This window comes from Cetorhinus maximus, chromosome 6, assembly GCF_964194155.1.
Source record: "Cetorhinus maximus chromosome 6, sCetMax3.hap1.1, whole genome shotgun sequence".
NCBI lineage: Eukaryota > Metazoa > Chordata > Chondrichthyes > Lamniformes > Cetorhinidae > Cetorhinus > Cetorhinus maximus.
The window spans coordinates 19,687,726-19,700,734 of NC_135884.1; the positions used below are offsets into that span (position 1 = coordinate 19,687,726).

The 13,009-nt window shown below is 40.1% G+C and overlaps 1 protein-coding gene and 1 long non-coding RNA gene across 2 annotated transcripts in view; one reads left to right on the forward strand and one right to left on the reverse strand.

The window, feature by feature from the left end:
- The window catches only part of stab1 (stabilin 1), a 260,057-nt gene that overhangs the window by 211,637 nt on the left and 35,411 nt on the right, over window positions 1-13,009 (reverse strand). The window contains exons 6-10 of the mRNA XM_078543330.1: window positions 10,433-10,528; window positions 8,769-8,888; window positions 6,696-6,892; window positions 5,982-6,112; window positions 2,415-2,530 (exon numbers count right to left, since the gene is read on the reverse strand). Coding sequence (XP_078399456.1) covers window positions 2,415-2,530; window positions 5,982-6,112; window positions 6,696-6,892; window positions 8,769-8,888; window positions 10,433-10,528 — 660 coding nt within the window. The remainder of the gene's footprint in view (window positions 1-2,414; window positions 2,531-5,981; window positions 6,113-6,695; window positions 6,893-8,768; window positions 8,889-10,432; window positions 10,529-13,009) is intronic.
- Window positions 676-5,068, forward strand: LOC144681621 (uncharacterized). The gene is made up of 3 exons (XR_013576811.1): window positions 676-806; window positions 3,954-4,132; window positions 4,957-5,068. It is a non-coding gene; the product is annotated as an uncharacterized LOC144681621 (long non-coding RNA).

Consider the following 13,009-nt stretch of genomic DNA (forward strand, 5'->3'; position numbering starts at 1 on the left):
AACCTAAATACACTCTTTGAATGAATGGAGCAAATATTCCCCCTCGGAAGGAATGAGCTAAGTATCAAAGAAGACGGATTGTTGACAAAAAAAAACATATCATTAAAGAGCGCATGAAGCAAACCAGATGTTGAAGCCCGAGTGTTTGAAACACCAAGTACTACAATTTCAACTCCGAACCAACAAAGCCAGCTCAAAGCAATTGAGACTACCACTCCTCTGAATGGGAAGAGAGCGAGATCTGGGAGAGTCGTAAGGCCTCTAGAATGTCTCAATTTGTAAAGTTTGAGACTTGGGGGGAGAAGGGGCAGCATGGAAATATTCTATTGTAAGCATACTTGGGTAAGGACCTGGGGGGATGTGTAGTATAAGGGTACTCGGGTTAGTTATGGATTAATGTGAGACTGGGGAATCAGTACCACCCACATTATGATGTAGAGTCACATGATGGTAGACGGTGTGTAGAGCAAGCCTGAGCGAAGTCGGCATGAAGGTAGTATCTAGACCAGGATATACCTTGGAGATATGTATATAGTTGTGTGTTAACAATAAAAGGTTTATGTTCAACTACACAAGTCTCCAGACCTCTTAGTGTGACACCAAATAACCTTACAACAGTATCAGGTTTCCCTCACTGCAATGTTGTCGGCTTGCACTTTCAGCAACTTGCCACGCAAGAAATGTAAAAATCTAAACATGCAAGGGCAAGTCTAATTATTCACAGATGCCAGTCGATGCCCTGTCAACAGCACAATCTGACCCACTGACTGGATTTCCACTCAGGCAAAATCTTGGATGGAAGTAAGGTAGGTCACAATTCATGCGGGCCCAATGTTAACCCTGTCACAGTTTCTCAGGTCTACCTCGTTAAAATATTTTGGACAAACTCCACTTATCAAGAAAACCTCTGATTGAGAATTAACCAATTAGGAGCATGTATTAGTGTACTGCGACAGGATTCAAAGGTTTGCAGTATTTTAAAGGAGAGGAAGCCACAAAATAGATTCAGAGCAGAGCACCAAATTCAGTTTAAAAACAGCATCTCGTTTGTCTGTGGCTGATCGTAAGGCACCTAGTTTCTCAATGCAGCTGTGAAATGCTGCGGGAGAAAGTAAGGTGGGGAGTGACTCACTGTTTGTCAGGATGCTTCAAGGAGGCAATGGAAGGAGGTAGTCAGGAAATTATTGCTGATTCTATGACCTCATATATGGTACAAGTGCAGGAGTAAAGTTTAATGGCCATATCAAATCTGGCAAGATAGAGAAAGCACAATTATTTCCTAAGAATGTACTGTACTGAGGCACTTATAATGATTCCTGCTTCAAAAAACTCACCAATTGAATCAAAAACCAGGAAGCACGGCTGCACTGATCTCATTGGGATGATTAGCTCTGCTTTTTTGCATATCAGTGGCTACGTGGAGCCAATAATCAGTGTTCAGGGTATTGTCAGAATAGGGACAGGCTTGGCTCTGCCCCTCAGGATACTTGCAGCCTGCCTTCCAATCCCCAACTTCCCAACATTGACCGCATGTGATAGAAAAGAAGCAAGACCAAGCTGCTCAAGTTGCTGCACAAGGCATGTAGCCATCGCATTACATAACTGCCACAAAATGAAAGCCATCTCAGTCCCAGGAGGCCCCAATAACAAAAGAGAAGCCTGCTATCACACATGATCCACTACGGAGGGGCAGATCTTGGAGGAACACACGGCCATATGTGCACACATTATCGCCAAAAGGAAGTACAGTGCTAGTAAGCATTGGCACATCTTAGTACGGCTTGACATTAATATACAGCTGCAGTAACTTCATGTAGACATCCTTCCTGTCAAAATTGGAGAGTTGCTTTTATTAGCTGGGTTGATTGGGAGCCTTTAATTTGAGGTACATAGAGGAGAATCTAAGGATTATGGCAAATTTGTGCTGGGAAGGGAAAAAGTACAGACAGGAGTTGATGGAGTGGCCAGGTGTGCTATTCAAGAGGAAGTCTCCTGTGTAGGAATAGCATGCAAGTGTCTCCCAGGTAGCACTATAAAGGCTGTCTGGTTCAACATGCTGGGAGATTAGATGAGGAGAGGCATTACACAAAGGTTCACCATTATCAAAGCCTCAAAGAGGCTTATGTCTGCCAGGATCAGTGGACAAACTGAACCAGCGTTCAACACCAGGAACAGAGGTCAAATTGACACAGATAAGGTTGTTCCCTCTCAGAGCTGCATCCAGTACCACCTGTTCTTCAATGATAAATAATGGCATGACGGGTGCCTTAAAAAGGAGTGTCAAATCCAAGCCCTTTTCTCACTCCTAATAAATGACAGCTTTTGCTTTGGCAAGTGAAGGTTTACGGGATTGAGAGGAAAGGGCATTTTGTAATAAATAGCTACAATAGTTTGAGAATATTTGAGAAATTTACCAAACATTGCAAGCGTTGCAGTGCTGTACTGGTTGGTGATGAGTTTTTGGATCACATCCCTTAGGGGGCCAATACACTTGCGGCCATCTCCAATCTGATCTGGTTTACAGACACACCTGGATGGTAAAAATACAAGCATAAATGAATCAATAATTGATCCACTGAAAGTTGCATTGATATTATGCATCATTCAATACATCCAGAGGAATTTTAAAAGAATGTTTCTTCCGTGAGAAAGGTAAGTTCAGCTTATTTAATGATTTAGTTGCTTGTATTCAAAAAATTAATTTGTAAGCTGGATTCAGACAAAACCAATTCAAAAGATGTCAGTGCTAGCGATAAAGATGTAAAAATTTACATTTTCGATGGAAATAACAAGAAAAAAGACTTACATTTACATAACATCTTTCATGACCACTGGATCTCTCAAAGCACTTTACATTCAATGAAGTACTTTTTGAACAGTAGTCATTGTTGTAATGTAGGAAATGTAGCAGCCAGTTTGCACACAGCAAACTTCCACAAACAGCAATGTGATAATGAGCAGATAACCTGTTTTTTTCGATTGAGAGATAAATATTGACCAGGACACCAGGGATAACTCCCCTGCTCTTCTATTGAATAATGTTGTGGGTTATTTTACATCCACCTGAGATGGTAGATAGGGTCTTGGTTTAACATCCTATATGAAAGAGAGCACCTCCAACCACACAGCACTCCCTAAGTGCTGCACTGAAGCATCAACCTTGTGCTCAAGCCCTAGAATGGGTCTTGAACCCTCAACATTCTGAGTCAGAAGCACATATGCTACCAATGAGCCGCAACTGACACCAAAAACAGAGTGAAAATCTTCACAAACACATTTGAGAAGTCATTAAAACAACAACAGCAGCAACTTCTATTTATATAGCACCTGTAACATAATAAAACATCCCAAGATGCTTTACAGAGGCATTATAAAACCAAATACAACCCTGAGCCATATAAGGAGATATTAGAGCAGATGACCAAAGGCTTGGTCAAAGAAGTAGGTTTTAAGGAGCATCTGCAAAGTAGAGAAGTGGACAGGTTTATGGAGGGAATTCCAGAACTTAGGGCCATTCTATAAAGTAAGAGTGATATAATAAACCCCAGGCCATATTCACAGCCTCATGAAACCATAGGAAAAATTAACACAAAGGTTGTGTCATGAAAATATAATAATTTTCATAATGTTATTGGGATTTATTGTAAAGTAGGAATCGTGGGGTCTGGATAGTGTGTGTGTGGGTGTGTGGGGACTTAAATGAATTAAAGACAGCTGACAGCTTTGATGTATCAGAAGAGAAGCTAGGTTTGAAATGCTAAATAAGTAAACATGGCTGAAGTTTTAGAATGTGAGGTGTAAAGGAAAATTTGCATTTTTAGATAAACCAGAGTTGCTTGAATTTCAAAAGAGAGGGTGAAATGTTACACTTAGCCAGAAGAAGCCAAACAGTGTGTTTATTTTTCCCAAAGCTTACTGATAAAATTGGTACTATGAAGTATTTTTATTATTAGAAGGTAAAGTCCAAAGATATATTGAAACAATGACATTTGCATTCAAAGGGAAGATGTGCATAAAGGAGAGAAGGCTATGTATAAGAAGAAGGCATTCTAAGATCTAAAAAGTGTAAAAAGCTACCAATCTCTATGCACCAAGCTGCTGCCTATAGGAACCGAAGCTAAGAGAATTCACTGTGAGTATCCCTCTCCAGGATATTGTGTGCTTTGTTGGGTCTGTTAAAATCTATTTTGTTTTTACTGTTGCCTTAATGGGGTGTAACTGGGACTCAGATTAATTGGGGGAGCTCAGAGTTATCATGGTAGTAATTTGTAGACCTATGTATGTGCTTAAAATTATTTATTTTATTAATAAATGTTTAATTTAGTTTCGTAAAAAATCTCTAAGACTCAGTTGACTTATTACTATTGAATTCAAGGCACGCATCTTAAAATGAAAATACAAATTGCAAAACAGTTGTGGCAGTTGTTTCAAGTTTCCCTCTGGGATTTGAGCAGCTTAGCATCTACCATCTGTTGTGCCATAACAGGCTGCAAGTAACTACTTCAAAGATCATCTCTGGTCATTCCACATTCTACCAATGAACGTTCACACTAGACCTACTCTATTGAAAACCCATTGGCCTGAATTTTACCTTTGGCGGGCGCACGCGATCAGCGGGTCAGGGAGCGACCGGGAAATGGTCTGCTGACCACGATTGGACCCCGACTGCAATTTAACGCTGGCTGGCCAATTAATGGCTGGCCAGCATGAAACAGGCACTGAAAAGCTCAGTGCTGCTGGGGTGGGGGCGGGAAGAGGGCGGGCGATGACGTCACTGCAGATGCGGGTGAGCGCTGCGAAGCAACTCCCTGAAGACAGACAGCTGCCTCAGGGAGCTGCAGGCATTATGAAAGGTTTAAACAGCTGCAAAAAAATGTCCATAAATCACAATCAAGTGCCTGAAAATATACCTCATAAAAATGCTGAACACAGATATTTATTTCTATTTCATAACAGAGATTTCATCGCGCCCTTGGACGAGGTTTGATGAAAAATGTAAAGGCCGCCTGGCCAATTCGCCCGTGTGCCAACCATAAGGTTGGATGGGCCATGAAAAATAAAAGACAATTGCACCATTAATGGGCTTAATTGCTCTCTTAATTGTCAGCAGGCATGCACAAAAGTCAGATGCGTGCCCACCGAGCAAAATATCGCACAAGTGCGCGATGTTGCCGAGACGCTCGCACGACATCATCTCGTGCAATTTTAGGCCCGATCAGGTCAGCCACGTGCCCACCAGCAGGACATAAAATTTTGCCCATAAAGTAACATTTTCTACAATGCCTCCAATGGTCCTTTTAAGGGCTGTGGATTCACCTACTCAACTCCAGAAAAAAACTCTGACTAATATGCACTTCACATGGTCTGGCCATTTCTACATGGAGATTCCAATTGAGGTTCCACAACTGGAGTTTTACATATTTAAACATCCTCCTGCCTTTTGGGTCTGGAGTACTGGGCATCCATTTTAAGGGCTACCTGAAAATTGAATCTGGTGGACAAATGAATGTCCTAGCTGCCTTGCTTGGTGTGACATTTCTGAAATCACTTTAAGCTCTACATGAAATTATCTCTAACTATATTTACCCTGCGGGACTTTCAATCTGATTTCAGTTTAAATGTTGACTGATCCAGCATTAATTGATTAAACTAATGGTTTCTACTTCCCCATGGGAGCTGATCATGTGATCAGGTCATCTGGATTTACAGTCATAATTTTCCTCTGCCAATCACATATTTCTGGTGGGAAATGAGTGACCAACAATTAAAAATCCCCTGACACTCCGTGCTAATTCAGTCATTGCTACATAAATTCTTTGGTAGAGTGCCTGCATGTTTTGTGTTTACCATATGCATAATTATGCTCGTGAATATTCAACTCATATCCTACTCTAACTTTCACAGTTTATTTTTTGATAGTGATATGTGTTCAATGAAATCAGCAGGCTTCAAAATCAAAGACTTTGCTGGCAAACACTTACTCAAAATTTCCTGGTGACACAGTTACACACTTTGCTGTCTTATTACAGAGCGATGGCTTGCAAACATCTTTCAAGATGCAACCTTGTGTAGAATTCTTGGCGATGAATCCATCTTTACACTTGCAAGAAGACTTTAGAAAATAAAAGAAATTTCCATGGATTCCTCATCTGTGATAAACTCAGCATAGGCTGTACATATTTAATTTGAAAACATGCTTGGGCCAAACAGGCTTCTCCTATTCTTTCCTGCTCTAGTCCACAGTTCCACAGGTGTGGATCATTCTTCTGTACCCAATGGAAGTGGCCACTCTTTAAGTGGAAGCCATGAAGATATTTTGATTGTGGGGCATTGCCCAAGGCTTTCTTGTTTGTCATGTCTGCTTACAATATGCACATTCCTGCCAAGATTACTGGACAGTGATCAAGAGCAGAAATGTCAGTTTCTTTCCCCCTCCATGGCCCAGATGTATTGACACCAATTGCAGTGCTCCTTACTACCTCTCCCTATGCTCTCCCGAGATGAAATCAACAATATCAGAATAGGAACTGAGATTTATTATCAACTAAGTCATAAAGAACTGAACCAAACGTGTTAATCTAAATTACTTTGATTTCAGATCATTTAATGGCATTTTTATGAATAACCAACAGGTAATTGCTTAATTTAAAAAGTTAATAGCATGCAAATTGAATCTAGTACTTAGTTAAATGTACCTTCCCTGGTCCCTCATAATTGCAGAGAGTAGAATTTTCCGGACAGCCACCATTATTTACACTACAAGGATTTATTGGCAAACAAAGCTTTCCATTTCCGTGGTAACCAGGCCGACAGATACAATTATATTTTCCTTTACCAAAGTGTTCGCAGTGTGCATTCTTGTCACAGATGTTTGTAGTACATGGATCTATTGCTAGAGTACAGAATAACAAATAAAGGATTTAATTAAACAATATTGAACATTAATTTCTCAGACAAATGTTTCATACATCAACTAATGTCAATCTATTAAAATTGACACCGTCCAAAGTGGGTGAAAGAGCTGATATAATTAGTTCACCCACATAGAGTATGGTTAACAACTACCCCCACTTGCACTGTGCATCATGCACTCATTGATGTAGGTGAAACCATTTTCTAATGCTTTACAGTATGGTACCACCTACACCCAAAATTATTGACAAAATTTTCCATCATAAGATCAGGTTCCATGCAAGTGGGAACATGACCTGGTCAGGCCACGCTCCTGTTACTGATTCACTGCATTGAAAAAGTAAAACTTCCATTATTTATTTCAAATGCTTTCAAAACTTTAAATATTTTGTTAGGGCCTGCTCTAGCCTTGTCTGTATTCATAAATACAATTCTAGTTTATTTTAAATCTCATTGTAAATATATCCTCTCATCCTTGATGCTACCAGCAAATCTGCACAGGGTTAGATTGTTGAGGAATTGCTCATTCCACGAAGTCCTGTGTTTTAGCGATCCTATTTAATAACTCATTCTTTCACTTTGCTTGGTTTATTTTTACAAATAACACTGTTTGTCCAGGAACAGTTTCCAGCATCCACAGTATTCTGCTTTTCAATGAGCTATCTTGTTGGGGAATCACATCACTTAGAGTTGGCAACACCACAGGGCATTTGTTTAGAAATAAATAAATAAATATCCTGCCGATCTTTGGCAACTCAGGTGCACACACATAAAGCACTCAGTTTTAGAAATAACATAATTAAATAATGGACCTCTAGCTACTTCAAGTGAGAAGAGACCAACACCTATGCTAACCTAATCTTTTGTTATTCCCTAGAGAAAGATTCACAATGGATACCAGAGTATCACAATAACATGATTTTACTTAGAGTGTAGTATTTCATCACCAGACCCAGCCTCTTGCCACACTAGAGACAATGGGTTTACCTGAAAATGAAAGATTGTTGCATATTATGGCACAATGGCAATCTGTGAATGTCCGCATGCTGCATTCAGCATGTCCTCAGTAATGAAGAGGCAACAGTGATTCACAGTGCAATATCTATTTGCCTTCTAACATATGTTTGAGAGTGATCTGGGACCGCTCTTGTCTCAACATTTATAGGACAGAAGGGAACCATTAGGTCCATTGTGTCTGTGCCAACTCACTGAAAGATCTCTCAGTGCCATTTCCCCATATCTTTTTCTTTCTTTTCAAATCTTTATCCATTTCCATTTCATGGATTCTGCTTCCACCATTGTTTTGGTTGAGGCCTTCCATTCCTTAACAATCTTTCATGTGGAAGAAAATTCTCCTAATCTTTTCCTTCATTCTTTTGCTGATGGTTTGAAATGTCTTACGTTATGGACTTATTACCCTACCTTATCAATAATCTCTCATTATTTTGAATAACTCTATCAGATCTCCTCTTTTTTATTCAATTGGAATGGAGATTCCTAACCAGGCACATTAGCTAGAACAAATTAGGAAAAACACAACAGCCAAGTGTAAAGTGCTTACATAATGGAACATCAATCAAAACAATGAATTGAACTATACTGATCGACTACAGAAAGACACAACTGCCAGAAAATAGTGAAAATGGAAAGTGTGGAGAATGCAGATAAAAATATGCAAATAGGGCTCCATCTCCACTTACTAAGATAAGAACAGCAGCAATTATTTCTGTAGCTGTTAGCGCGAAAGGTTTTATAAACAAAAACCGTGAAACTGCCAAAACCTTTATTTGCATTCTCAAACCCTCAGCTAAATTCTTTGCAAAATTGTTAAGTGCTGAGAAGGTAAATTCTCTTACCCTCGCAGGTTTTTGCAATTTCCTGAAAACCAGGCAGACACTTGCAGCTGAATCTCCCTGTCTTTTCTTCGACACACTGTGTGTTATTTCCACATTGGAGTGAGTTGCAAGCAGGGACCTCTGAGGAAAAGTAACAAACATTTATTTCCATCCTTTTCACATTGCATTATCACATCTGAATTGAATGATGACGTGGTACACCACTTCAAGAGGCAACTGTCCCACCATATCAGTAAATAAATTTTGTTGAATTTGAACTGTCTTTTGCTTTGAAGAAGACGGTCCAGTAACCCATCACCTAAAATTAAAAATAAATTCAGTCCAGGGAAATCTTTAAATGAACTACCTGAGAACACCATAACCACTGTTCCTTATAAATATTAACATTGACCCTGAATACGTGTTACTACAAATATGTTGCACAGCTCTTGAAGCAAGTTACAGTCAGTGTGGATACTCACCTGCTTCGACCCCATAAGGTAAGGGCATGTCTTCCTGCCTGTTCTCACTACATGATTGGCTGGGGCCCTCACCGCTGTGTATCTACATCTGTCACATGATTGCGCATGCCCGGCTGTCCCACCTACAAGGGCAAGCGCCACACACATGTGGTCCAGCCGTTGGGACCTGCGAAACTGGAAGATTTTGCCCAATGTTTTTTCCCTTCTACTTCCCATTTCAACCTGTGAGATTTGCAAGTTAATGGTATGGAGGTTTTCACATGTATGTTCCTCCCAGAAGGAGCGGTGACTTTCACCTCAGTATTCTACACAGATTTGCACTCAAGCACAAACATGCAAGTGCAACATGTGTCTCACCTGGCTTCCAGATTTCACAACCTGCTGCCAGGCATTTCCAAGTAACTGTCTTGAGTATAAAAGAGACTTGGGTGACTTGCCTTCTAATATATGCCAAAATATTTGGATCTCATTCAGAAGAAAGGAAATTCATAATAGAGTTAACTCTATTATGCAAACAAAAACGTGCTCCAGAGAGAGTTAAAATTCCCATTCTATCACTTCATTTAACAATTATACTTTAGCTAGCTAAAAAAAAAACCTAAAATCTACAGTTAAAATGCTTTTGGAGAACTATTTTTACATCAGTATTTTATTTATTTTTTGAAATTGATTTTCCCTTTTTTAACAGGCTTTCCTCCACTTTTTTGGGGGGCTGTGGTACCTCACATTGTCACAGGTCTCTTTGAGGTCTTCATCAATCCAATCTGAAACCAGCCACCAGGAGCTACAGAATGGCAATCGGAGATTATTTTCCCTCTGGTTTACACTCCCACTGTGTGAGGAGATATCCTCCCTCAGTTTAATGTCTCTGCACAGTGCTGAGGCCTAAATCCTAAAGGGTGCAAATGGGAGGATTCCAGATGAGATCTGTATTCTGCTGCTCTGTGGTGCAACACACTATGTGCACTGATACACTGGAGACAATTTTAATCTAACTCACTGGGTAGGAAACCCAATAGCAAAGCATTGATTTTACACCCTGCCCAACATTACTCCCTGTTGGCTTCAATGGGGAATAAAATTGGATGGGTGTAAAAACCGATGTCGTACCTGATTCCTTCAGGTTAGTAGGCTAGGTTAAAATTGTCCCCATTATAACATCCCAGTGTTTTTAACTGACCTAAATTAAGAAAGCATACTTACCTTGGTCACATTTTAGCCCAGTGTAACCAGAAAAGCAAATGCACTTTCCATTTCCAGTAATCCCATTGTTGCAGACTCCGTGTACACACCTGCATCCTTTAAACAAACACAGCCAACACCAATGGAGTTAAAAATAGCAAATATCATTCTGACTATCTATTCTGATTGCTAGCAAATTATGGCTTTTCAGTATTTCACAGTTGAATGCATTTAAGGAATTTTAAATACAGGCATTAAGACAATAATTTGAATATAAATTCTGTAATGGTTGCACCATACGGACTAGGAATGTAACATGTTTGATCCTCACATCTGTGCAGAATTGCCTGCTTCCAGCCAAGATTCTGCATTTGGCTTCAGTGGCAGTGGATTAAGAACAGGAAAAGTAGCTTGAGCCCTACTGCTTGGATAGAAGGATGAATATTTGATGAAGACAGGTTTGGAGCTTGTTGTGATGCTTGCACAGTTGAATAACTTGTCAACACACCCTCAAGACTCAGATATGAATAATGGCCACTTGGGAGAGGCCTTGGCAGACATGCAGTGCTTGTGTAATCATATCCTAACAAGGAGTCATGGCCCTTCAAAGAACTGGGGAGTTCAGAAAATTGGGTGGGAATACATCAGGAAAAAGTTGATATTAAATGGTGCTCAAATAAATATGAAACAGTTCAGTTCTGCAACACAAAGGATTCTCGATTCATGATCCAAAGTTCATATATTTATTTACTGTGACTAGGCTTTGACTACTAAGTTATCTCATTTTGTCCTCTACAGAATTAAAGCAGGCTAAGACATGACAAGACAACCAGATTTTCAGATTAAATTCAGAAGTGGAAAAATGGCACAAAGATATCATCAGTGAAAAAGGCCTTATATTTATATAGCGCCTTTCACAACTTCAGAATGTTCCAAAGTGCTTCACAGCCAATGAAGTATTTTTGAAATACATTCACTGTTGTAATGTGGGGAAACACTGCAACAAGGTCCCACAAACATTATGATCAGATGGCCTGATTTCTAGTGACATTTATTGAGGAATAAATGTTAAATAGTCATTTGGTCAGTGCAGAAGTTGAGTATTGCTTAAAAAAGAGACATGTCTAAGCTTTTCGTCTTGCACTCATCCAGACCCTCGCAAGAATACCAATATAAGGGGAAAACAACAATTTATACTGTATGTGAAAATAGAGCTGATTGGTTAGCAAGTGGCGTTGCCATGGAGGATGCACCACTGATGATAACTGACAGTCAACTGCCAAGCATTGCTTGAAATTTAAACCAGGCAGCTTGACCCTGATTGGTCAACGCATTATCCTGAGGAATGAGTCAGTGAATGGCTACAACTTATTTTGTTTAGCTGAAACAGGCACAATGTATGTACATGTTCTTTCTGTCTGTAAAGAACAAGGCCTTGTGTAGTAATGCATGGGGTTTCCAGTATACACAAATGCACCACACTACGAGCCCGATTGACAACCAATTTAAGATTGTCAGCATAATTCTTAGCACATTGAGGATTATTTAGCAAATGTTGTCCAATCACAGAATCTCCAACCATCAATCACCTAACATTAAATACTGTGTTTTGAGTTTTGCAAGCATGGGCTGGTTGGGTACAGTCCGTACCTTGCTCACTGCGAACAGCAGCTGGGACATGCTGTTTGATAGGATCTACCAGTCCCAAGGCTGCACCAGTTTTTATTTCCAAACGTATTGATAATGCTAAGGTGAGGCACAGTCCCATGATCGAGCCAGCATTTATGTGATATGAGATTGAGCAGATTGGTAGTAGGGTTACTAATTTACGCCCTGCCCTACACTGCACTTGACCTGAGGTGCGCAAATTTCTTTCATTTTTCAATTTGATCCGTTTATGTCACTGTATCGCTTCAATAGATGACCGCACCATAAACAGTACCCATTTAAAACACGTTTGCACCATAAACTCACTTAAGCGGGAATGGTTTGGCAACGCAATTAATGATGCTACTAAACACGTAACAAATCTCTCTGACCATGTACTCTCAGAAAGTGAGGAGCTTGTTCTTGCGCATGGTTTCAATTTTGGTGTGCCTTCATCCCAAATCAAACAGGAAGAGGTATTTGCTGAGTTTGTACTCCTCCACTCCCAACCATCCCACCACAAACCAGCGTCCATTGATGACGTTGAAATCCTGAAAGTGCACCTAGCTGATCTAGCACATATATATTGCGGGATTCCAAATGACCTGTCAAACCTTCATATGTAATGCAAATGTCTTACAGCATTGCGAGGCCTTAAGACCAACCCGGGCATACACATCAGTAAACCTGACAAAGGGACGGGAATAGTGATCCTTAACAAGCATGACTATATCAACAAAATGCACATCATTCTTAATGACAGGTCCAAATTCATATCCATTGGACCTGCCGCACAACATGACCAGACAGCCTTGCTTGAAAGTAAGCTAAAAAAAACATTTGCTGGACTTGTATAAGAGCAATGGGCTACCGCGTGATATATGATGGGGTTCGTCCTAATGGTTCGCTACATACGTGTATGTATGGGCTGCCCAAGATACACAAAAGTGA